The sequence below is a fragment of the Aquarana catesbeiana genome, linkage group LG04, assembly GCF_042186555.1.
Source record: "Aquarana catesbeiana isolate 2022-GZ linkage group LG04, ASM4218655v1, whole genome shotgun sequence".
Taxonomy (NCBI): Eukaryota; Metazoa; Chordata; class Amphibia; order Anura; family Ranidae; genus Aquarana; species Aquarana catesbeiana.
This window is the reverse complement of record NC_133327.1, coordinates 69,732,546-69,759,692: the sequence shown is the minus strand read 5'-3', so window position 1 is coordinate 69,759,692 and position 27,147 is coordinate 69,732,546. Positions and strand designations below refer to the sequence as shown.

Sequence of the window (27,147 nt, the reverse complement as noted above, 5' to 3'; positions counted from 1 at the left end):
AGCAAATCCCTGTGCTACACTAGTAAAGAGGGGGGGAACCAGGGAAGGCAAAATATAAATTTCAGCTTTAAATCCAATTGCATTTTGCATACCATAACTATCATTGGTGACCTAACAGCAGAGGGCGCTCACATCCCTAGCTGCACCCAGTACTCCGTTACACCAGTGATTTTGGTTCTCTGTCTCGGTGACACTCATGGACATGTTCTGGTACTTGTTAAATGACGTGTGTTGTATCTGAGCAGTCCTGCACAGGAGATGACGGACACTTTTTAGCACTTAATTTTGTTCTGCCAGCAGCGAGCCATATTTAAAGGTCGACTTGACATGCAGATGCAGTTTTCTTTTAAAAACACTTAAACGGCATGACAAGTTTTGCCCGGAGGCTGTTTAAATGTGTCGAATGAAAAGCGATTGCATTTGTAGCGTATGGTGTGAATTTCAAATCCAGGACACGCTGCTCTTTTTATTTTTTTTGCATGAGATGAATATTCAGCACCTACTTTGTTAACCCCTTGAGCTCTCACACTCCAGTCAGTTTTCATCAACATGCTGTATGAGTGGCTGCTGTAATGTAACATTTATGATACGTGTTGTTTAATCGGAAGTGGATATTTATATGCAGTGGACAAAAAAAAAATGAAAGCCTAACTCCAGCCAAAACTTTTTTAATGCTTTGATAGAGTGGGGAGGGTTAGAGCATGTGCCAGTATTTGTATTACTGTCTGTGACGTCTGTCACATCCTATCTCTGCTAAAACAGGACAAGGAAAAATGGTCAGATAGAGACACTAATAGAGGGTCCAATTCTTCCCTATTCTCTCTTTTAGGGAGAGACTTAGACTTTCAAAACATTAAAGTGACTTTGTCGCCAAACAAAGAAAGGAAAAAAGGAAAGAAAGACAGATAAAGAAAAGTTAAAGAATACCAGCGTGACAACAAGGACTCTTTGCTGTCTTACAAAACTACACCAGCATGAGATTCTTCAGTATCTGGAATCATTTTTAGAGTGTTGGATTGCTACGCTTCCCACTGCACACTAGGGTTCCACCAGCAAGCCGCTATGTCACTTTTGTGTCCCTAAAGAGCTATGGTGATGTGGTGGCTGGTGGATAGAACCACAGCATGCCGCAGGGGACACATGCATTTCCAAAATAATTGTAAAAAACTGTAGATCCTTTTGGAACAGGGATCTCCAAACTTAACAAAGGTCAAGTTTACTGTCCTTCAGACTTTAGGGGGCTGGATTGTGGCTGGTGGGAGTAGAAAATGCCCCAACATCAGTGGGAGTAGACGATGTCTCAAGCTTGGTGGTCAGTGAGAGTAGAAAAAAAAAAAAAACATAGCACCTGTGGTCAGTAGAAGGAATAGCACCCCATCTTTGGTATTCATGGGAAGAATATTGTCACATTGTTTATGTCAATGGGAGGAATAGAGTCCCATTGTTGGTGTCAGTGGGAGGAATGTGCCCCGTCGTTGCTGTCAGTAGGCAAAATGGTGCTCCATCATTGCTGCCAATAGAAGGAATAACGCTTCATCGTTGGTGTCAGTGGGAAGAATAATGCCTCACTTCAGCGGGAGGAATAGTGCCCCAAGATAAAGACAAGCAAAGACCTGCATCTGGCCCACGGGTCACAGTTTGGAGACCACTGCTTTAGAAGACCAATATGCCCAGGACAAAAGTGTTACATTATGTGAAATATTTTTAAAAGTATTTGTAAAGAAATTACAGGTGCTGCTCACAAGATCACCTGACTGGCAGATGCTTAAAGTGGTGTTCCAGCCAAAATTATACTTTTTAAATAAAAATACCCCTATAATACACAAGCTTAATGTTTTCTAGTAAAGTTAGTCTGTAAACTAAGGTCTGTTTTGTTAGTTTATAGCAGTAGTTTGTTATTTTATAAACTTACAGCAGGCTGTGGCCATCTTAAGTCTGGGCATCTGAAGCCAGACTGTATTTCTTCCTGGATCTCATCCTTGCAGATCTCGCACATGCTCAGTGCAGCACAAGCAGTGTAATAGGTTTCAGGTCAGGTTTCCTTAGCAACGGCAGTGTCAGAGGAAGTTGCCGCCCCTTCCCAGAAGGCATTGCAAACAGGAAATGATGCGATGGGCCGCGGCCAGGGAGGAGGAAGTGAAAAATGAATACAGCAGACATACAGTAGGTGCTGAGAAAAAAAAAATCCAATTCGTTTACAGTGCACAGTTTAGTGAGGGATGCTGAAGAGTTGTAAAAGTGGGTGGAACTCCACTTTAAAGTGGGAATGTAGTCTAAACATTAGAGAAACTGTTAGGCAGACATTCTTAACCAGTGTTGCCTGGAACCCTATAGTTCCTCCAAAGAGCTGTGGCTCTTTTGCTGCATTGTTCAGGGGTCAACACCACTTGGCATGGCCAGTGGCATGACGCCATTGATCTTTTTTAGCTGTCTTAAAGGGTGGCATTCTGACCAGCTCTGTAAAGGTGGTAATTTTTCCGCTGACTCTTCTTCTATTCTTCTGACTCTAAACTATTTTAGCAGGGATTCCCTGAGACATGTATTCCTCTAGGGTAAAAGGTTTAAGAAAGGCTGCTGTAAGGAGTATTAGTAATAATAACCCCCCTTCCCTTCATAGCTAGTGAAGATAGCATAATCTTGTAAAGAATTTCAGGGTCAACTACTACTACTAACCTAGCAAAATTCATATTCAATTCAAAAATAAAAATCTAGAGAGGAGGAGGCCTCAGCACACACGAGAGGAGACTGTTGCATTTATGTTTGTATCAGCGAACATATCCATAGCCAGATCTTGGAAGACACCCACAATTCCATTTGAGTCTACATTATTGTGGATTATGGTGAATGAACATCTCTCAGAAATCCTAAACGACAAAATAAATCTATTTGAGAAAACATGGAAGCCCTGTCAATTGTTTAATGGGTGATGCTTCACATCTTGAGACTAGGTGCTTCTGAATCGGATGGATCACAATATTCTCTTAAAAATCTTCTTACTTTCTCTATCTATCCTTTCTTACCATTTGGATGCTCTTATTCTAGAGCAAAATGTTGCCTACAGAAAGGTTCAGACAGGCTAGCCTAAGACACGTACTATCCCAGGTGTGCCCCACCATACTCAGGCAATAATGAAGCCAATAGGGTGATATGATACTGGTGGTGCCACTACCTTTTTGTTCAATATTGGGAGCGTAGTAAATATATCTTTTTCACCAGAAATCCTGATAATGCTATGTACTGTGCAACCCAGCATATTTTGTGAACATTTGTACCCTCTTTTGTTGAGTATTTTAAAATCTGACTAATAAAAACTATTGGAAAAAAACTATCTAAAAGAAAAATCATGTTGGCACTCTAATAAACAACAGCTTAACAGTTTCTTGTATTTTTGGTCAGATTGGTTGCTACAGGTATTGTAGACGGTAGTTCTTTCTGAAATTTTCAGCCATGTGTCTCTTTACATAGAAGAAACTGACGATCCTCCATAAATTACATTGCAGCAAATATTTTGGATCATTGGTCACAGGTTAATAATGCCCAAGCAGCGGGTTAGAAATCACCGAGGACAATGAAGCATGTCATTGAGTGTGTCCCTGCTAATATAAGATCTATGTTTATATACAATGACAGACACAATCCCAACGTAATATTGACAGTCTCCTTACTCTAGGGCAAGTGTCACTTCTTATAAGAAGAGATTATTAATCAATGTTTATAGGTTCAAATGTCCTGTTCAGGATGTAAAATGACATTCATATGTTTATGATAGTAAAAAAGAAACCCTTATAGATCGTCTGCACAAGATAGGTCAACGTTGTCACACATGTGCTGACAAGTGGGGATGGTGCTGCGCTAATCCTAAAATAGGCTCTAATACATAGGTGCAAACATGCTAGAATTAGCAATGTAAACACTTCGCTTGTGGTGCACAAATAAATGTCAAAAGAATAAATCCATTAAGTAAATTATACCACAAAGTGCAATGTGACAGTGAATGCCCAAAAAAATCACAATGTCTGTGACAAAAGGAATAAAGTGTCCAGTGCCAACAGTAGGTACTCACAGTTATATGAAAGCAATACTACAATTCAATAAAAACGTGATTTGTGCAGCAAAATTAAATCACTAAATGATTAAATCACATAAAAGCAAATTCAGCCAAAAGGTACAATGTTATAATGAATGTCCAAAGAGATCACAATAACTGTGCAACATGCGGTAAAGTGTCCAGTGCCAACAATGGGTGCTCACAGTTATATAAAAGCAATATTACAGTTCAATAAAAAGTGACTTTGTGCAGCAGCAAACAGCTCCAATGCTTCATTGGTTGTGCCAAACAGTGAAATGGTGCAGGCAGCAACTGGATTTTAGCATCACTTGCTTAGAAGAGTGGTGAATGTTATTATTATTATACAGGATTTATTATACAGGATTTATATAGCGCCAACAGTTTGCGCAGCGCTTTACAACATGGGGCAGACAGTACACTTACAATACAAATCAATACAGGAGGGATCAGAGGGCCCTGCTCGTTAGAGCTTACAATCTAGAAGGGAGGGTCAAGTGGAAACAAAAGGTAATAACTGTAGGGGATGAGCTGATGGAAAAAAATGAAAATACAGTTGTTAGGTGTAGGCTTCTCTGAAGAGAAGGTGAAGAAGAGAAGGTGAAGTGTATAGCGTAGTCCTCTCCATGCAACAATCCTCTAATGGTAGATAGTGGCCCCTTACCTCACTACACTGAGGCTACACCATAGAGCAATCAGCGCTTGTGGTGTCTCCTGTGAGGAGAGGTCCTGAGTCTCGGGCTGTCATACATTAAACCTCAGATCCATGGGGAACATCATGACCAGCCTCCTGGGTATAGATACTGCGCCACGGGCCCTGAAGGACTCTTGCTGGGGCGCTGGCTCTGGGGAAGAGGATCAGAGACGTCTTCCTTGGAGCTTTTCTCCTGTTTGCTGAAGTCCCCAGCTGATCTTCCAATGCGACCCTTTGGGCGGGTGGCTGGGCTGAGGTAAACTCAGACAAGGAATCTCGTACTTCAAAGACAGTGTAGCGCTGGACAGCAGATGGCGACACAGAAGGTTGCTGAGACTGGATCCAAGAACAAACTTCACTAACTAATTTACTTAATGGATTTATTCTTTTGACATTTATTTGTGCACCACAAGCGAAGTGTTTACATTGCTAATAGCATGTTTGCACCTATGTATTAGAGCCTATTTAAGTATTAGCGCAGCACCATCCCCACTTGTCAGCTTACGTTCATACCAGGGGCCAGGCTGGACCCCATTCGGTGCAAGCTGCTTCCCTCCCCCCCCCTTACTATTTTTATTACCACTGCATGGTAGCGCAGAAATAATATACTTTATACTGTTGTCACACATGTGTTCTATTCACACATGGGGTTCACACACAGTGACATACATGGGGTTTACTACCATATGGATATTCACACACTGATACACATAGGGGGTCTATGTATACCCAAAAACATGGGTTCTAAAGACACACATACAAGGCCTACACACACAGGGCCCGAACACATAGCGTCTACTCACACAAGAGCTTCACACACACACTGACATACATGGGATCAATGTATATTCAAAAGCATGGGCTCTACAGACATACAAGGCAGACACATTGAGGTTCTACACACACATGGGCTATACACACACACACACACACTTAAACATTGAGTCTACACATACAGGGCCTACACACACTCACACACAGGGTCTACCTACACATAAAGTCTATACACACGCACTAGGGACTATGCACACTACTATGTACACAGAATCAAGCACATCTGTGTTGTGCCCATTCATGCAATTTGCTTAAATCTCCCTTCTTCATGCAGCATCAACTAAACTTTCCTTTATCCTCCATCAATTTGGTACTTCTGACTATGAGGGAACATATGAGATGTGGGCCAATCAGCGCTCTAACCTAGGGGGTCCATACACTGAAAAAGTTAAGAGGCTAGTGAACACAGCAGTGTTTAATAGCTTGTTTTGTCCAGACTTTAATCTCTGGGGATTCAATGTGTGTTATCTACTTTTGGAGAAGTTGGTGAGGCAGCCATCTTGGATGCACTCAGTAGAATACCACACTAGGGCCAATTTTAGACAGGAGCCAATTATTTTACCTGCATTAGGGATGATCTAAAGTTTAAGGTGAACTTGGTTTGGCCTAAACGTGTAGGAAATCTGATAGCATGTTTCACATGGGTCATATGATAGCAGGCTGCCAGCCTATTCAGCTGTGGCTGTGGAATTCCCCACTCCATAGCCGCATGTAACAAAGGGGCTGATGACATCAATGGCCTAATATGGCTATATTTGGTCAATGACCTTAGGCAAATGGCCATATTAGGTCAATATTGTCACCAGGGAATTTGACTGCCGCAGATGATTGGTCTGGCTGCCTGCTATCATGTGACAGTTTCCCACAGGTTTTGTTTACTCCTAAGCTCATCCTTACAGAATATGTTACCCCAACATTTCCTATTCCTCATATGTGCCTGATATGTGCTTGTGTGTATTCCATTCTCTTTGCATTGCTTCCTTTGGGTGAAATGCCTATTGATTTCCTATTTCAAACTGACCGCACTAGGCATGAGAGTACATCCTGCCCAGCGTGGTCAGTTTTCTGGCTGTGCTTCAAGCACACACTGCCTGTCCTCCAATGGTCAGACTTGTGCTGACACCCCCCCCCCCCCCCACTGCACAGCCATTCAGTGGGAAGATCAGTGTACTGCTTGCCCTCTATCCCTAGCTTTCTAAGCCCCTTATGCAATGGAGAACAGAGACTATGTGATCACATATATAAAAAAGAGAAACAAAAAAGGTTTTTATATTTACTGAATAGGTTGTTTTACAAGGTGTGGGTTCACATACTGTATAATTTTACTAGCTTGTCTATGAAGTATAGGAGGAAACCCATACAATTTCAGGGAAAACATGCAAACTCCATGCAGATAGTGTCCTGACTAGGAAGCAAACCAAGGGCCCCAGTACTGCAAAGCAGAAGTGCTAACACTAAGCCACGGTGCTATAGTTCTCTAGTAAATGATCTGCAAAATGTAGCCTAATTAAACAGCTAAAGTAGACCATAGTCTTGTTTTCGGTTCTACTTTCCTTTTTTTCTTTGTACAAGTGTACTTTATATAGATTTGCATTCTTCACACACTTTGCAATGTCTTTGTGACTTGCTGATTTTTTTTTTAAAACTTTCACAATGTAGCGGAATAGACAGGCTCCCTGAACCAAAGGTTATCTGTGTCTCTTTATTACAAAATAAGCCTCAGAGATTGCCATATGCTCCCGAGGGCCCAGCAAGCGCCGTCTGAATAGAGAGAAGATTCTCCTTTTCATGAGATGTGTCCTTGTTGTAATAGTTTTGCCTGTGAAATTAGATTAATTTGCATCTTGTTGTAGCTATTATTGTTCAATTGGATACTAAGGGGATTGTACAGAATAATGAATGAGATCAGGAAATATATTATGAAGGAAAACTTATTCTGGAAGATTGATACAGCAGTTGATGGTAAATTCAAAGGCAGCCTTTGTTGTTTTTGTACGTCATTTCTTTTAGTATTTTTTTTTTCATGGAGGGTTGATAGCGGATAAAGTCCAAAAGGTCCACCAATTAGTTTAACTTACTAATGCTTTGTCTAAAAAGAAATCTTTGTTTATTCTATGTGTGGTTGTATAATGGGGGATTGGGAGGAGGAGGAGGGCTACGAAAGACACCAACTTAGACAAAGACTTTAGAATTGGTTGAGTTTGTTGTGTTAGATCTCAAAAGAAGCAGACAAAATCTAATTGGTAGTTTACTTCACAGAAGCTGAGTAACTTTTTACTGTTGGCCTTTGTAGACTAAAGCCCCAGACACACGGGCCGAATATCGAGCTGTATCGGTTGGTTCAATAGAAACCAGCTGACATTCAGCCCGTGTGTACGGCAGCCGGTCCGACAGAAGACAGCCAAATGTCCAGCTTCTGTCAAAGGGGAATGACCAAAAAAGGTCTGCTGATTGTCAGAACTCTCAGACAATCTCAGCCGGGGGGGCAGAACACAATAGCTCAGTGGGGGGAGATCGTTGTACTAACATGGGTTAGTCAGTACAGCGGCTCCTCCTGAGCTCCTCAGCTCTGCTAGCAATGCTGTATCCTGGCCTACGCCAACAAGGCCCAGGCCTAGGGCAGCACTTTTCAGGGGGCAGCACGGAAAGAGTCCCCGCCGGCTTGTACTACACTTTTAGTATAGCACCAGTCTTATGGAGCGGACTGGGCTGAGAGGTAAATTAGTCTAGCACCCCCATAAAGTGGCCGCACTGCTTCCGGTATGCAGGTGGCCGGCATTCCGCAACTGTGGGGGGGGGGGAGCTGCTACTAATTTTGACTGTCCTCTCATCCTGGACCACAAACCTTCCTCACTGTGCTATGTTTTCTGCTGCACCATTGGCATGGTTATATCTTCTTAGTCCTCTCAATAAAACTATCAGAAATTTGTGCTTAAAGTAGAACTATAGGCAACACTTTTTTTTTTTTTTTCATTTTCGATAGAGTAAGGGACGGTTATAACCCCGTCAGTTTTTTTTACCGTCCAAGTCCCATTGCAGAGATTTCCCTTCAATTCCTGCCCCATAACCAAACCGGAAGTGAGAGGAAATCTATGCAAATTAAGGGAATCCATTGCTCCCCCCCCCCCCCAGGCCCCCAGAACTAGTGTCCCCGCTTGAAAATTTCAGGGTGGGTCTTAAACAGCAAGGGGTGTGACCTTGACAGGAAGGGGTGGGTCATATTTAAATTAGGGGTGCACAGGGTGTCTGCTAGTGTGTACTAGGCTTAAGGGGCCAATTTAAAAAGCAGCAGTATGGCCTCATCACTCCATACCCCATGGCTTTCTATACACTTCAGCAAGATACACCTCCAGCATTCTACCCTTCCTTCTATCACAGTCCACTGTAGTTCTTGGAGTGCAGGTGAAGAAACTGCCTAGCTTTCACTTAAAGTGATATTAAAGGCTGATTTAAAAAAAAAAAATAACAAACATGTTATACTTACCTGCTCTGTGAAGTGGCTTTGCACAGAGCAGCCCTGGTCCTCCTCTTCTTGGGTCCCCCGCTGACACTCCCTCCTGCCGAATGCAGGCTACTTGCTATGGAGGGCACCCGAGCTGCTGCTCTGTGTTTCCGCACATACATACGCAGTGCAGCTCAGCCCTGCCCCCACTCTCTCCTCATTGGCTCACTGGCTGTAAATGACAGTAGCATGGGCCAATGGCACCCGCTGCTGTCTCAGGGAATGAGGGGGAAGAGATCAGGGAGAGCTGCTGCTCTTGTGTGCTGTACATCGCTGGATCGAGATCAGGCTCAGGTGAGTATTGGGGAGGCTGAAGGGGCTGCTGCACACAGGTTTTTTAACTTCATGCATGAAGTTAAAAAACCTTGAGCCTTTGCTACCACTTGCAGTGGCATTACAATAGCTATAGCATCCTAGCAGCTGCTATTGGGCCTGTGTGCATGTGCAGATAACATATATTCATAACTTTATTATGAAAGATTGCTGAGGTTGCTGTTAAAACTGACCCTGTACCCTGTGACCTTTCCAATTAAGAAGAGCTGACACCAGACATATAGGAGAAGACTTCAGAATCATTGTCGCTAGTCACAGATCCCCTTTGCAGGTTGTGCAGTAGGGAGAATTTGTTTTGCTGTAGATATATTGACCTTATAGCGCCTGGTCATCCCAGCCAGCACTGAAATTTCCAGAGTGTCTTCTCAGCTAAAAACTGTCAGTGTTTGTAGTTCTGCCAAAATACACAGTTTAAAGTGGAACTTTCATTACTAGGACACTTCAGGCTGGCCCTTTTTGCAAGTATAGCTATGTAAAACATTAAAATCAAGTGCCTATACTGTTTATAATCCAATAATATACTGTCTCACCCATACTTACCAACTGTCCCGAATTTCCCGGGACATTTCCTTGATTTAGACTATTTTCTCGATGTTATTGTTTCCCGGGAAATGTCCAGAGAAATCCGTTTTTTTACTATTTTCCGCCGCCGCCGCTAGAGGTCCGCGGCCAGCGGAGACATTGTCTCTGCTGGCTGCCATTTTTGAGAAGACCAGGAACACCAGGAACACGGCTGGGCGGCTAGACGGAGCTCCTGTGTCGCCGCCCACCCTCCGCCCCGCCTGCCTACCCCCCGCCCCACTTCGCTCCGACCTGTTATGGAAATGGGGGTTCTATAACCACGTGCCCGGCGGAGGCCTACTAGGAAACCTTATGTAAGGGGGGGCTCCGCTGGGGACACCTAATGTAAGGGGGCTCCGCTGGGGACACCTGATGTAAGGGGGGGCTCCGCTGGGGACATCTGATGTAAGGGGGGCTCTGCTGGTGACACCGGATGTAAGGGGGGGCTCCGCTGGGGACACCTGATGTAAGGGGGGCTCTGCTGGTGACACTTGATGTAAGAGGGGGCTCCGCTGGGGACACCTGATGTAAGGGGGGCACCGCTTGGGACACCTGATGTAAGGGGGGCTCTGCTGGTGACACCTGATGTAAGGGGGACTCCGCTGGTGACACCTGATGTAAGGGGGGCTCCGCTGGGGACATCTGATGTAAGGGGGGCTCCACTGGGGACATCTGATGTAAGGGGGGCTCCGCTGGGGACACCTGATGTAAGGGGGGCTCCGCTGGGGACACCTGATGTAAGGTGGGCTCTGCTGGGGACACCTGATGTAAGGGGGGCTCTGCTGGGGACATCTGATGTAAGGGGGGCTCCGCTGGGGACATCTGATGTAAAAGGGGCTCCGCTGGGAGCACCTGATGCAAGGGGGGCTCCGCTGGGGACATCTGATGTAAGGGGGGCTCCACTGGGGACATCTGATGTAAGGGGGGCTCCGCTGGGGACACCTGATGTAAGGGGGGCTCCGCTGGGGACACCTGATGTAAGGTGGGCTCTGCTGGGGACACCTGATGTAAGGGGGGCTCTGCTGGGGACATCAGATGTAAGGGGGGCTCCGCTGGGGACATCTGATGTAAAAGGGGCTCCGCTGGGAGCACCTGATGCAAGGGCGGACTCTGCTGGGGGCACCTGATGCAAGGACGGACGGCTGGTGGCAGGCGAAGTGGCAGGTGACACGCTCAGGGATCCCACTGATTCGGCATTATGGTGAGCTGAATGATTTCATTTTATATTACAATGTAATAATAGAAATAATGCAATTCAATCATCCTGACACCATAACAACCATGGTGCCGGGATGATTGAAGTGCTAACACCAGGTGTTGGGAGTATCTTTATCTGCTGATTGTTAAACTTTCTGGAATACACATATTTCTATTGTTGTGTAGGACCTGGGGCTGCTGTCCCTCCATCCCTCTCCCCCCCTTTCCCTCTCCATCCCTTATTCATCTCAGACTCTAACCACACCCCATTGAGCCACGCCCATTTAAGATACGCCCACTTTTACGTAAACCACGCCCATTTTTCACGCTCCGCACGCCAAATTTTTACTTGCCCCCGTGCCACAGCTACAAACGCATGCCCCCCCCCTAATTTTAATAAGACTCCTCCTACAGCCAAAAAAGTGTCCCTAAAAATTTTTTTACAATGTTGGCAACTATGTCTCACCCTGCCCTGCACACGCTCAGTTGCTCTCTATTGCTGCGCTGAACGGCTGAGCCAGCTGCTGGACAGGCATCTGGGTGGATCCCGACATTATTGTCAGGATCCCTGTAAAGCCTTGACAGGGTCTGTGACTTCGGCTGAATCTGGGCCACATGAGAGCAGAACTCCTGTGACCCACAGGAGAAGTATGGTTAAAAGAGCTTTGGCCACACTTCTCCTTTATTATAATACTTTGCACACTAGGAATCAGACTGAAAGTAAGTATTGAGAGACAATAGGGCTCGATTGCATTGCCTGGGATTGTACTTTTAATGTGTTTGCAGAAGCTGGGAGCTGGAGAAGAGCAATCACTGGGCAGGGAGGATGGCCAGGCTATATCACCTGTCTATTATAGAGACAAATGGGTTATCTACCTGGCTATTCATTTTAGCAGGGGTATGCGACTCACAAGAATGGGTGAGCAAAATTACACATATTTTGGCAGGCAAAGAAGTGAATGTATTTATGTATGTTAACTGTGCATTTAACTGCTTGCCTGGAGTGTACCTTTTATATAAGGCAGAGAAATTTTTGGAAGTGCTAATTTGGACTGAAATCAAGCATGATTCCACCTCTGACGACCAAAATGCCTGCTGTTTTATGCTTTGTCTTCAAGATCATAGACAACACCATTCACATTCTATCGTCTTTTGCTTTTCCTTGAACCTATTGTTGAAACTGAATGTAATTTGAGCTGTAATGTGAATTGCACAAGAGTCTGTCCTCTTTGAATACATGTTGGTAAACCTGCTGTGCGGTTCCCACTTTCACCATCCATTCAGATTTATAATTCTTTGTACCTTAACAGATTCTTTGTTGTGGGATGAGAATAGAAAAAGAAGCTGCTATCTCTGATAAAGTTTAACACACTGTGTGCTTTGTGTCTTTTTGTGTCGTTTTGCAGCATTCTGCTGAATTGTTGGCCGTTGTCCGTCTACCCTTCATCCATCCAAGTTATCTACTCAATGTGGTTGACAATGAAGAGTTGATAAAGTCATCAGAGGCTTGTCGAGATTTAGTCAATGAAGCAAAACGGTATCACATGCTCCCACACGCCCGTCAGGAAATGCAGACTCCACGCACAAGGCCAAGACTATCAGCAGGTATAAGAGCTGGTGATGGAACAGATCATAACAAATGATTGATTCGAAAGAATGATAAAGTGAACACAAGATGCTGCTCTTGACTTAACAGGGAGGTCACATGGTCAGGCACAAATGGACTGGCTTTAGGACAAACTTCCTGTAGAGCTTTCTCTTAGCTTGTAACATATCTATCTAGTTAGTCACATTCGTCTAGACTTGTTCTATAATGTTAAGGATGGTTTTTAGCTTGATCAAACCATTTTGATGGTCAGCTCTAATGAACTGAAGAAGTGGCCTGGATGAGCTGGAAACTTCTTTAGCTTTACAAAACGAGTCCAGTTAAATGTGATTACTACCAAACATATCATAACCTAAATGAATGAGAACCTTTACAGGCATGCTAACTTGTAAGCTTGGTATGGGCAAGCCCACAAGTAGGTTCACTGAAGAAGAAAAGGGGCAGAGCAGAAGTCTGGTAATTGCTTCTTGTGAAGAAAAACAATAGTCATCAACACAAATCAACAAGACAACAGTGATTTGGGAGGCCTAGTCCACCTCTGTTGTCTTTGGAATACACTTCCAAATTGCATGCAATCTAATGGATAGCTTTAAAAATGTAAATTTTCTACATTTCTAAATTCTAGATTATATTAAAAATGTCCACTTATGCTTTTTGAAAAAGACACATAATAGTAAAATGATCCTAGCATTGCCATGTAGGGGGAATTTGCCCTAATAAACCAAAACTCTAGCCAGAAGGTTTTTGTTTTCGATAGTGGACCAAAGTTGGAACCTCAGTCAGGGATTTTAATGTCTTAAAAAAACAGTGACCAGCCCATTCTAATGCCTCCCACTGCCAGCATGCCATTGTTTTTTGTTACTGTCCTAGGAAAGTGGACTTGTTATGTCTGTCAAGAACCATTTACTGTGTTTTTACCTAGCCAAAATTATTGTTTATTCTTCAATCAAGCTTCTCCTACAAACTGCTGCAGCTGGTTTTGTGCTCAGCTATACAGATCAGCATATCATCAACAATACCCTGCTGTACAGGATGACTGGACAGCGTTTGGGGACTGGGCTCTGGGCGACACTTCCCAAACTTGATTTAACTCAGTTAGTTGCCAAGCATTTTTGGGTCCAGAAGTGTGGCATGGCTTCTGGTCTGATTCAGTTTTTGAAGACTTACTTTGTAAGTAGTCCAGAGCTATCTTGTAAACAATATTACCTCAGTTTTTTTCTGTTGGTTCACTGAGAAAAATGTTAAACAATATTACCTCAGTTTTTTTCTGTTGGTTCACTGAGAAAAATGTTAATGCTGGGAGATTGAGCACTGACATAATTCCCTAGGTGCTTCTCTACCCGCCATTCAGTGGGCTGTTCCCACAGTGGATCTAGCAATTTCCTGTCCTAACAAAACACTGACAATGAGAATGGCCTGTTTTTAGGAATTCCTTTGACAAAGGCTTGAAGATTTCTTTGTTTTTGCTGACGGGCCATGGATTGCAGCTTGCTCTGTCTGTGATGCTAGTCTTTCACACTTTAGGGAATGGACTAGGGCCAAAAGAGATCCTATTTCCCTCCAAACTGATCCTCTTTTTTTGTAGTGTTTTGAGCTCAAAGCTACTGCAAGGACAAGTTAGTAGATGCCTTTCATCTCGTGTCCAATATAAGTCTCCTGTTGATGAACGTGTGAATGACTCTTTGACTCAAATGTTGAGCTCCCCAAACCAAAAGGGGGCATCTTCCCTATTTTTAGATCACAAGGCCTTAAACTTCTTCATTCGGGTCAGTGCATTTTGTATGGAATCCACCCGGGTCTGTCATAGCCTCCCTCCAACAGGAAGACTTTCTGGCCTCTGTGAACATCAAGGATGCATACTTCCATTGCTTTGAGTCCCCAGCACATCCTGCTTGTGGCACGGCCATTCAAACACCCGAGTTTGAACTGCCCACTGCTGATGTGTCTACTGATTGACAGGCCTCCTCAGCCCCAGCTTTACCCGCACACTCGACTGCCATTAACTCTATTTCTCTGAGAATTATATGATGGATATGACCTGCAGACAAATAGAAAGTCCTCCTCCCAGGGCCCAAGTAGCTCATTATTTTGAGGGACAGCCTCCCTTTCTTTGATAAAATCTATGTTAAGGGTGTCTCTCATGTGGCTTCCCCTGTGCATTCACTCATGACTTTGTGGCATGCACATTTAGTCCCTTTTTCCACTACAAAAAACACTTTTGAACCTAGCTTGAAAATTCTCCTTTTGCCTGGAGTTCTAGTTTCAGGGCAATGCTAATGCAAATGTAAATCTAAAAAAAATCATACAAACAAAGTATATCCACAGAGTTGATGACACTGCTTGACCAAGCACTTGGAAGAGGCTCTTGGTAGGAACCATAGGGATAACATGGACCCTAGTCATAAAGGGATTGTGGCTCACCATGACTGCAGTGCTAACAATAGAGAAGTGGAAGACACTAGTCTAAGTTCAAGGTTGCAACTACAGTTTTTACTTAATGAGTGATTTACGTTTACATACAGTTCAATATAGATATGGCAGCCATTTTGCTGAATATTAAAGTAAATTTCAATTTTTTCAAATCGGCAGATTTCATTAAAATAATACTTGGTGATCCTGATATGAAGATCCTTGTTCAGACATGTATTGGTATAGGGTGACAACACCCTGTCCCATCTCAGAATTCTGTTTCTACACTGTCACCGTTTCATACAGGCTTTAAATACAACTACAAGTGCTCATTTCAACACACATTACGTGGGCATGGTTAATTTTTGTTAATTCATTTTTTCGTCTTGTTATTCATTAATAAACCCGCCCTGAGAAATGCTATGCATCAGTCACTGTCGTGCATTTAACCAGACAGCGACTATAAAGGGGCTGCAGGAGATCAACTGGACTGACATGCAACAAAAGTATGAAAAAAAGGTGAAAACAAAGTGCGAATAAACGTAATTTAGTGAGAGATTACCCCTACTTATTGGAACAATGGCATCCACAGTTGTGTGGGTTTCCCAGCCTGGCATACTTGCAATATGTTCTATTCATAACTACATTTTATTGGTTCGCAACAAAATGCAGAACTGCCCCTTTGGGTCCTGTGTAAAAAAATTAACACTAGCCTATTGCATAATTGCCAGTTTTACTGGGTCATTTCAATATCCTTGTATAGATAAGTCATCTGTTATGCTACACCCAAATTTGCTCAAATGTCACACATTTGTCAAAATTTCTCCTTGTTAAGATGGCAAAACCGAGTCTTGAAATCATTACTGCTAAATAAATGTAATGATTATTAAAAGAGAGCCATGGAGTCAATCATGGTAAGGTCTTCCCTTAAGCTTTTCTAACTGTGGACATGGATTTACATTATAATTCAGTCATTAGTTTGCCTTGTATCCATAAGAAATGGAACCAAGACACACAAAATCCAAATTTACTTTCATATTAAGTATCACAGGTGGACAAATTACCATGAATGAAAGAATCCGTCTTCCGAAATATAGTATTTCAGTTCTTGATAGATGCTGCAGTTTAAATGCCCACTGGTTAATTTTATCCATTGGCCCCATGCCACAGCCATTAAAAAAGAGGTGTTATACCTATTAGAGCTTTCTTGTATTTAAAATTCAGAGTGCCAAATCGGTTGATGAATTGTAAATTATGAGATTCTGACTTAGGGGTGACAGTTCCAAAAATGATAGCTCTCCCTGCTAGTGACTGTGAGATAAGTATATACTAATACTATATACTCTACTAATACTGAAATATTTGTGGTACCTATTGCCCACTTATTCATTGACTGGGTCATTTAAAGGACGACTGTAGCTTTAAAATAATTGTCCTTTGATCAATTCCCTCCAGTGCAGACAACCTGCTCAAATACTTACCTTCCTCCTTGATCCAAAGCTCTTCTGCCATGCACAAGATTATTGGGTGGAAGAGGAACCTAAGTGTTTGGGCAAGTGGACAAGGGTGGTGGGTTTGGAAGGCTAATTCCACCTTTGGGACCATATTTAAGGTGTAAAATGAAGCCTGACAATATTTCCCATCCCTAAACCACCCCCTACTTGCCGGGTCCCCCCCCCAGAAGCTTGTGTCTGGTTTTGAATTCAGTGCAGCTGTACATGGCTCCACCCACACAGCTGCATTATCCATTCAAAGAAATTTGTGGATTAAAGTGGATGTAAACCCAATTTTTTTTTCTTTTTTATGTTATAATGTAGAGTATAAGATTTCCTATCATTTGAGCTCAGTCTTGCCACAAAGAGTTTATCCAGCTCTGAGCAATCCTCTTTTATTGTTCAGTGAGATAAAACTTGACAAACAGAGAAAAACTTTGTCAAATCCTCCCCCTTGCTGTGAGTGACAGGTGATTTACATATCTCGTGCACTAGCCTAAGACACAGGCATTATTTTTTTATTCCCTCCCCCACTCCTTTCTTCAGCAGCTCTGCAAGGATTGGCTGTTCCACACCTCACCATGATTTGGCATGCTGAAGTCATGTGGTTACTTTCCTGTCTTTTCACTGGATGTTAGAGATCATAGCAGAAGTTCAGTGTAAGAAATACACAGGAGAAAATTCATATTGACAAGGGGAGTGTAGAGGTGGGCGGGGAGTCTACTGACATCACGACTCCACCCACCGAGCTCCAGACAACAGACCCACCCACAGAATCTGCAGTTTTTCGGGTCTCATAACAGACAGAGGGGAGATATTTGACAGGTAAAGATACATGCAGGAGGCGTGTATATCCTTATAGATAACCCCTATGGCAGTAGTTTAGAAAGGATGACATTGGGTTTACATCCACTTTAAGAGACTACAAGTCCCATATGCCACTGCAGCAGAGGGACTCGTAGATCTCAATGGAGTACAAATGTGGTGATGTCAGTCACTGCACTCGTAGTCTATTGTGTACTTCCTCCAGCCCAAAAAATGAAGGGGTACATACCTCTGTAAAGACCCAGGAAAAAAGTCTGCACAAGCCTATATGCATTGAAACAATGATCTACTGATCGTGCATTTATTAAATGGTGGAATTTGCCTTTAATTAGAGAACAATTGTACCAATGAATGTTCCATCTCAGATCCAACCTGATAGGATTCAACAATTTTGTTGGTTGCAAACTAAGCAAAGCCTGTTATTTCCAAATAATAACAGTCCTTTCGGCAAAATACGAGCAACTATTCCTAGCTTTGGCCTTATTTAAATAGACCCCTTATCCTGTGTGCAGACACGTCCTTTCTTTTAGTGTGTGTTCAGGGACATAAAGTCAATGTAAAGTAAAGGCAAAACTTGTTTTTATTTTGGATAGTAGGGGAGGTTTTTGGGGGCATCCCAAAATGTGGGATTTTTTTTCATATTCGAACATTATGATAAGCAGGACATTTAGTGAGGGCGAATCTCCGTAACAGTGGCACAGACAGCAATAAAAACCTGACAGGTGTTGTAATCCCTTTCCACTCTATCCAAAACAAAAAAAAGTTTTGCTTTTAGTTGTACTTTAACTGAAGGAAATTTAGTTGCTTGAACCACTGTGTATCATAAATGATGCTATGTTTTTTTAATATGTATTTTCACCCTTTTCCATCCTTTGTTCCATAGTGTTGCTAATCACCTGCAACCTATTTGCAGCCACTTCCTTTCTACAAATAGGTACTCCAGTGGTGGCTTCATGGCATTTATCAGGGCATGGTTCCTGATGTTGGCAACAGTAGAGCATGTTTGTGCAAAGTGCTTAGACACAGCCACTTGTACTCTTCACTGAAAGAGTGGCAGGGTGGATGACAACACTGGAGCACAACTGATAGATAAGGACAGAGCATTGTCACCCTGTAACACCCGTGTACCACAAAATGCCTTAAAAAGGACCTTAAAGTATTACTAAATCTAGGACCCTGCATTCACTATATCTGGTCTCTCACAGTACACAGAACATGGAAATGCAATTATTTTTGTAAATATAAACTGCTAAATACCTTTTCTCATCAGCAGTATATAGCAGTCAGTGTAAGTTCTATCAGTGTGCGGCTGAGCACTGGTCAAAGCTTGTAGGAGCCGTTTTCATTCCTCTAACTGTCTATGAGGCTGCAAGACCCCTGACTTTGTGTTTGGACAGTGTTGATTGGCCCTGTGCTGATCACATACACCCTCCCAAAAAAAGAACCTCTCTAGCAATACACACCAAACTGAGCATGTGCAGCGTGCCTCCTAGGGCTCTGTTCTATCAGCGGATAGATTGGGGACAGTGGAAGAAGGGGAGAATCAGAGAAGACAGGATCAAACAGCCTTTTTACACAATGCAGAGGATTACCCCTTAGGTTCCACAGTGAGCATAACAAGCATGCTTTACTGCATATACAGACTGAGTTTACTTTTTTGGGTTTAGTAACACTTTAATGGCAGGATCACAAAGTATTATTTTAGTTAAAGCTACAAATTAATAATAATAATAAAAATGCCTTTTATAGACATTAACAGGTTAAAGCTTGTATGAGATTTTGGGAATTGGGTTTACATACACTTAAATCTGGCTGCAAGCTGCACACATTATGATTTGAATCTTCATCTCCTTTAAATTTACCAACCACCATGTAGTGCAAGGGTCTTCCTGAAACTCCTGTGTTGCTGGCAGGCCCTTGCACTATACAGTATAGTTGGTATTTATAAAGGAGATTATATTGCCAGATAGGAAGAATTGGTCACTAGGTTCTTGATTTGTCTAGCACCAGTCTATCTGCTGTTTAGAGTGTTTTTTTTTCTCATTTCTTTAATGTAGGTGTAGCAGAAGTCATCGTACTGGTTGGCGGTCGGCAGATGATAGGAATGAATCAAAGAACATTAACGGCTGTGACGTGTTTAAATCCACAAATCAACAAATGGTATCCACTGGCCAGCCTTCCCTTCTATGACCGAGAATTCTTCAGTGTGGTCAGTGCAGGGGACAACATCTACCTATCAGGTGACAAAATTCATCTCAAACATTACTTGCTGGTGTGCATAATGGAACAATTAAAAGAGAAATCAATGCTTAGCATTTTAAAAAATTGATAGGATACTTATCCTGAATCTTTCTTGTTTAGCACATTATACAACCTGGCATATCAGATATTAGTCTAAAAGTAGGAGTGCCAAAACTGAAAAATCAAAACTAGAGTGTGCTGGGGAACCCTATACAGCTTGAGAATTCACGTATTGGGGTATTGTAATCACTTACCAATGGATGGCGTTGTTCAGCAATAATCAATGGAACAGAATTGTAATTAGCACTAACAAAATTCACAGTTCTTTCATTGTCTCACTATGAGAACATTGTGATGGTTTGAAGGCTCTGAGGTACTCATTCTTTCTCCTACTGCCTGAGGAGTCACTACTGCACCCCAATATTTAAAGTCTAACACTATATCATGTGCACCGGAATACACTAACTTTGGTTTGCAGTTCTGGCACTCCTACATCCAGCTTAATATCTGTTGTTCAAGGTTTTTTTTTATTGCTTTAAACAAGAAAGATTTGGGGTGATGACAATAACGTCACACAGAACCTTAAAGAAGTCAACCTCTTTTGCATGGCTCAATGGTGTCAGTTTAACATTTTTAAGAGGGGGTTATTGGAGGGGGAAGTGTTTAGACAACTTATGTGAAGCCCAGGGGAGACCTCCTTAGTGTTATGTCAATTCATATTTCGATGACTAGAGATGACACGTGGAGGCTGGAGCTAAATACCTGCAGACTGTAAAGAAAAGCAATGCCCAGGGTCTACAGCATTTCATTGAGGAGTACACCAAAAGGCTAGTTAAACAGAATTAGTTTATATTTTTTCAGCTGAGACTATCACATGTATGTAATTCAGCAACTATATATCAGCAGGCACAAAGAAGTGTCTAAAAACTCCCTGGAGCTTCCATGCAGCCTGTGTCAATACGCTATAGTGACTCATATTAATATAAACAGCACTCAGACAGCCAGCCTTTGCATTACTTTAAAACTGGGACCAGATTAATTGAATAACATTTATATAAAAAAAAAAACAGGCAAAGGTTTCAGTAATTTATCAGAACTGAAGAGAGTTCTCGTCCAGGTGCTCATTTGACCTGTTAAATATTCTCACTGAAGGACACTGGAAAGATTTCATCTCATCTCACAGTCTCTGACACTGTTTCCGGTAATCTTCCATGATTTGTCCTTTACAGTCCTCTGTTTTCAATAAAATCCCATGATATGTCCTTTACCGTCCACTGTTCCCTATAATCTTCCATGATATGTCCTTTACAGTCCATTGAGCCCTATAATCTTCAATGATATGTCCTTTACAGTCCACTGTTCCCTAAAATCTTTCATAATATGTCCTTTATAGCTCACTGTTTCCTATAATTTTCCTTGATATATCCTTTACAATCCACTGTTTCATATAATCTTCCATGATATATCCTTTGCCATCCACTGTTTCCTATAATCTTCCATGATATGTCCTTTGCAGTCCACTGTTTCTTATAATCCTCCATGATATGTCTTTTACAGCCCACTGTTCTCTATAATCTTTCATGATATGTCCTTTACAGCTCACTGTTTCCTATGACCTCCCTTGATATGTCCTTTAAAATCCACTGTTTCCTATGATCTTCCATGATATGTCCTTTACAGTTCACTGTTTCCCATAATCTTCCATGATACGTCCTTTATAGTGCACTGTTTCCTATAATCCTCCATGATATGTCCTTTACAATCCGCTGTTCTCTATAATTTTCCATAATATGTCCTTTACAGTCCACTGTTTCCCATAATCTTCCATGATATGTCCTTTACAGTCCACTGATTCCTATAATCTTCCATGATATGTCCTTTACAGTCCACTGATTCCTATAATCTTCCATGATATGTCCTTTACAGTCCACTGTTTCCCATAATCTTCCATGATATGTCCTTTACAGTCCGCTGATTCCTATAATCTTCCATGATATGTTCTTTACAGTCCACTGATTCCTATAATCTTCCATGATATGTCCTTTACAGTCCACTGTTTCCCTTAATCTTCCGTGAAATGTCCTTTACAGTCCACTGATTCATATAATCTTCCATGATATGTCCTTTATAGTCTACTGTTTCCCATAATCTTCCATGATATGTCCTTTACAGTACACTGATCCCTGTAATCTTCCATGATATGTCCTTTACAGTCCATTGTTTCCTATGATCTTCCGTGATCTGTCCCTTATAGTCCACTGTTTATTATAGGCTTCCAAAATATGTTTTTGGAAGTCCACTAATCCCTATAAGCTTCCATGATATATACTTTGCAAATCCACTATACCCTATAAGCTTCCATGATATGTATTTTACAATCCACTGTTCCCGGTAAGCTTCAAAATTATGTCCTTTCACTGACCACTGTTCTCTATTAGCTTTAAAGATCTGTCATTGCACAGTCTACTATTCCTTATTAATCGGATCAATCCAAGCATGGCTAGTGATAATTGAAAAAGCTAACAGAAAATGTATTCAATATTAGCATGGACGTTTTTATTTCCTATTCTGTAATAACTGCAATGTACACACAGGAATTCGCTCCAATATGCTTTTTGTAATATTTTGGGCTTTCTGTTATGTATGTAAAATTCACCACTGTGCTGGCTTCAGTATGTTAGTATTAGTTGGGATTATATCTTTGGAGTAAGAATTACCGTAACCAAAGTCAGGCTTTCCTACCATTAACCACTCTGTGTGGGGTCCAGACCATTTCCACTTCCCTTCCCACACTTTCTCTACTCTTCAAGCGTATCTAGTCCCGAAAGCAAACATTTTATATATTGCAGCCTACCAATCGTTTTAATATGGTCAAAAATAAAAGAGAAAATATAAAAATATAATATAATATAAAATATCTAAAATATAATATATATTTAGGTATATATTATAAAATATATAAAAAAAAGTTAGCCTAACTCCAAAACGTAGCTGTTCTTTCAGTGTCTAATAATTCTCAAAAGAGACTGCATACAAAAATGTTTCCACAAGAAACCAACCTTTCTTGACACGTTTCACCACTGCTGGCTTGCTCACAAGGATAGATGAAGGGGTCCTTTTGAGCAAGCCAGCAGTGGGGAAATGCGTCAAAACAGGTTTGTTTGGGGTGGAGACATTATTGTATAATTAATAAACACAGAAAGAAGAGATACGTTTTCGAGTGCAGCTTACATTTTTTATCATTTTGACTGAAAGTGGAGACAGGCTGTGGTAGCCAGCACCAGGATTGTCCGTGTGCGATGAAACAGGCAAGTCTTGAGTGAAGCTATGGGTACAGGCAATAAATATGGTGGCTGCATTAGTTTTCATTTTAAGCCTTTTTTCCTTTATTTTCACCTGGTGATCTGTCCAGTCTCTTATTTTTCATCCTCCTTTAATAGACCATGCTGTAAAGTAAAGCTGCTTAAAAAAGTGTTAGCTAGAGCTTGGCTTTAATTTGTTAGCCACTTATGTAAAGTTCATCTAAATCTACCAGTCCAGCTTATGGCCTGTAAACATGATCCGAAAATCAAAGTTACGAAAATTCTCGTAAGGCAGAATAAAAAAATCGGAAGTGATGTAATGTATTGTAGTGTATTTGTAATGTGTTTTCGAACGACAACTGTACTGATTGATCAAAAATTGTACGATCTGGTATCTTACTAGAAAAATTTCTGTGCTTGTCCAATCAGATCATTTCAGATAAATGGTCATGATCGGCTCTCGAAAACTGTGTACTAACGATCAGATTATCGTACAATCTCTTTGAAAGTTTTATTTTTCATCTGATTTTCGGATCATGTGTACAGGCTATTAGGCTCCATTCACACCTATGCAGTTTGCTTTTGAGCCTTTCTGCAGTGTTTTTTGCTGTGCTTTTTGCGTTTTTTTTTTTTTTAACTGTGATTTTGGCATGTTTTTGTCGCGATTTGCGTTATTTATGCTTTTTTTGGGCAGATTAAAAAACACAAAACGCAAATTGCTGCAAAATCGCTGTAAAAACACTGTAATAACGCACTATATGCTTTTCTGCAGCTTCTCCATTGAAGTCTATTGAATCAAAAAAAGCAAAAAAAGCATTGTTTTGCGTTTTAGAAAGGTGCCTGAGCCTTCCCAAAAGCGCAGAGGCACAAAAATGCATTCATGTGAATGTGTTCCATAGGAACCCATGTTAAAAATAATGTCCTGCATTTCTGCAAAAAGCATGAAAAAACGATTGGTGTGAATAGAGCCTTAGGCATGGTTCGCACCAATGCGTTTTTTTATGCTTTTTGCAGAAACGCAGGACATTATTTTTAACATGGGTTCCTATGAAACACGTTCACATCAATGCATTTTTGTGCCTTTTGGAAAGCACCAGGGACTTTTTTTTAATGCAGTGGTGCAAACATTGCATTTTTTGTTTTGTTTTTTTTTTGGTTCAATAGACTTTAATGGAGAAGCTGCAGAAAAGCATGTAGCATGTTTTTACTGTGATTTTGCCGCAATTTTCATTTTTTAATGAAATAACAAATGCCCAACAACAAATTTGCCACAAAAAGCATAAAAAACGTAAAACGCAAATCTTGGTAAAAAAACGCAACAAGCACAGCAAAAAGCACTGCAGAGACACTCAAAAGCAAACTGCATAGGTTTAAATGGAGCCTTAGCATTCCACCCCGCAATTTCAAAGGGCTGCAAAATGCGGGACACATTTGCGATGCCATTACTTCTAATGGAACTCCAATCCTGCCATGATTTTGCCACAACCGCAGCAAATCGCAAAGAAGTTCATAGTTCTTTTTGAGTGACAAGCGCAGACACCTTGAGATTACAGCTCGATTTTCTGCACGACAATCGCTGCAAAATTGTGGTACGATTGGGGTAGTAATTGCATCGCAAATGCGTCTTGCATTTTGCAGAGATTTGAAATCGCAGGCGGTATTGCAGTGTTTCAGCCCTTAATCAGGTGTGAATGGAGCTTAACAGTACTTTCCCCAGACAAATCTGCTGTCCAAGGGTGTCCCTGTTGCTCCTCAATAGATAAAGGATACACCCCAAGACTGGAATTGTATTACTAGATAAATCACCAGATGAGAATAAAGGAAAACAATTCTGAGGCTGGAGATGGGCACTGATCAGGCTGCATTGATGGGCAATGGTGAGGCTGCAGATGGGCACTGATCAGGCTGCATTGATGGGCAATGGTGAGACTGCATTGATGGGCACTGACCCTTATTTTGCTTCAAAGTTCTTTATTTAAAATTAAAGTTATTTTGATAGACAGCAAACTGGTCCAATGCCGGGACATGTGACGTCTATCATAGGAGCTGGTTCAGGAGATGCTACTTCGTATAACCTCGGCAGCTGAGTAAGCAGGAGATCCCCTCTCTGTTTAATCCGGCGGCTCTAATCTCCATACACTGGTAGGGCTGCGCTGATGGGCACTGACCAGGCTGTATTGATGGGCACTGGTTGGGCTGCAGATGGGCACTGATCAGGCTGCATTATTGGGAAATTGTGAAGCTGCAGATTGGCACTGATCAGGTTGCATTGATTGTCAATGGTGAAGCTGCAAATGGGCACTGATCAGGCTGCATTGATGGGCAATAGTGAGGCTACAGATGGGCACTGATCAGGCTGCATTGATGGGCAATGGTGAGGCTGCAGATGGGCACTGATCAGGCTGCATTGATGGGCAACGATGAGGCTGTATTGATGGGCACTGGTTAGGTAGGCTGCAGATGGACACTGATCAGGCTGCATTGATGGGCAATGGTAAGGCTGCAGATAGGCACTGATCAGGATGCATTGATGGGCACTGGTGAGGCTGCATTGATGGGCACTGACCCTTATTTTGCTTCAAAGTTCTCTATTTAAAATGAAAGCGTGTTACACTAACATTTTGTTTTTCGGTTTAGATACACTTTAAATTTCATGGTTTGACTCTACCTGTCATTTACTCTGTGTACATTGGAGAGTTATTGGAAGCAATATATTTCGGGAATGTTAGATTTCATCATTTGTAGGCAGAAGCCGCAAAGTTGCCAGAGGAAGTCCTCAGAGGTCACAATCCTACACTAAAGTGTTCTTAAAACTTTTCGGAAGGGTGTTATAGAAAATAAGGCTGGAGAGGTTTTTCCAGCTCCTGAGCTGCAGGGGGCATCTTAATGAGAGCATTCTGTTTATCTGGCTGATAAAATTGGTAGGATGTTACTGTATCATAGTATTACCCAGCGCTGTTTGATGAATAAGCTCTGTAGAAATAACAAAGAAAATCATCTCCTTTGCCTGGAGAGCAATAAATCCAAGGCCTTGATGGGCAGGCTTTTAAATCTTCATTTTCTCATGTAGGTCAGTGGGGACCAGGGTGCAGATGGTATTAGGCTGAGCCCAATTTAAAATCTGCAGCCTTCTGCAGGCTTACTTATAAAGAATTTATATTTTTATCTTTAGCTTTTCTTTCTATATCTGAACCTGAAACTTTAACTAGAGCATCAATTGCTGTGCCACATTTCCAATGCCTAATGGCATACAATGTACAATCAGAAGCGAGGAAACAATGTATTATTATTTTCATTATTATTATGCTAGATTTATCTATTCATATTTATTTAGTTTAGTGCCAAACATTTGCGCAACGCTTAACAATATACAGGAATACAGTAAAGTTACAATAAAATACACAAGGGTTATGAAGGCCCTGCTCATAAGAGCTTACAATCTAATAGGGTGGGGCAAGTGAAACAAAAGGTAATAACTGTGAGGGATGAGCTGATGGAAGAATATATTAGGTAGAGGCGGGGTAGGCTTCCCTAAATAGATGAGTTTGGAGGAATTGCCTAAAGATAGCCAGTCTAGGAGATAGCTGGACAGATTGAGGTACAGGGTTCCAGAGGATGGGAGAGGCTCTGGAGAAGTCCTGAAGACGAGCATCGAGGAGACCAGAGCTAGAGAGCATGAGGTCTTGGGAGAAGTGGAGAGGACGGTTTGGGTGATATTTTGAGACAAGATTGGTGATGTAGCTCAGGGCAGAGTTGTGGATGGCTTTGCAAGTTGTTGTTAGTATTTTAAATTTAATACGCTGATCTGTCGGAAGCCAATGGAAGGATTGGCAAAGAGGGGTGGCAGACACTGAATGGTTGGTAAGGTAGATAAGTCTAGCAGCAGCATTTATGGTGGACTGAAGAGGGGATAGCTAAATAGGTAGGCCTAAGAGAAGGGAGCTGCAACAGTCAAGGTGAAAGATAGCAAAGGAGGGACCTTAGGTTCACATCGATGCATTTCTGTGGGCCTGACGTGCCTGCATTTTTCGCAGAAAAAAGGCGCAGACACCTTTTTCAAAACGCGGCCCGCAGGGAAATTGCA

At 41.9% G+C, this 27,147-nt stretch overlaps 1 protein-coding gene across 1 annotated transcript in view; it reads left to right on the top strand.

The window, feature by feature from the left end:
* KLHL29 (kelch like family member 29) overlaps positions 1–27,147 on the top strand; it is a 1,311,461-nt gene that overhangs the window by 1,131,993 nt on the left and 152,321 nt on the right. Inside the window, exons 11-12 of the mRNA XM_073625329.1 lie at positions 12,594–12,792; positions 19,578–19,760. Of these exons, the coding sequence (XP_073481430.1) occupies positions 12,594–12,792; positions 19,578–19,760 (382 nt within the window). The remainder of the gene's footprint in view (positions 1–12,593; positions 12,793–19,577; positions 19,761–27,147) is intronic.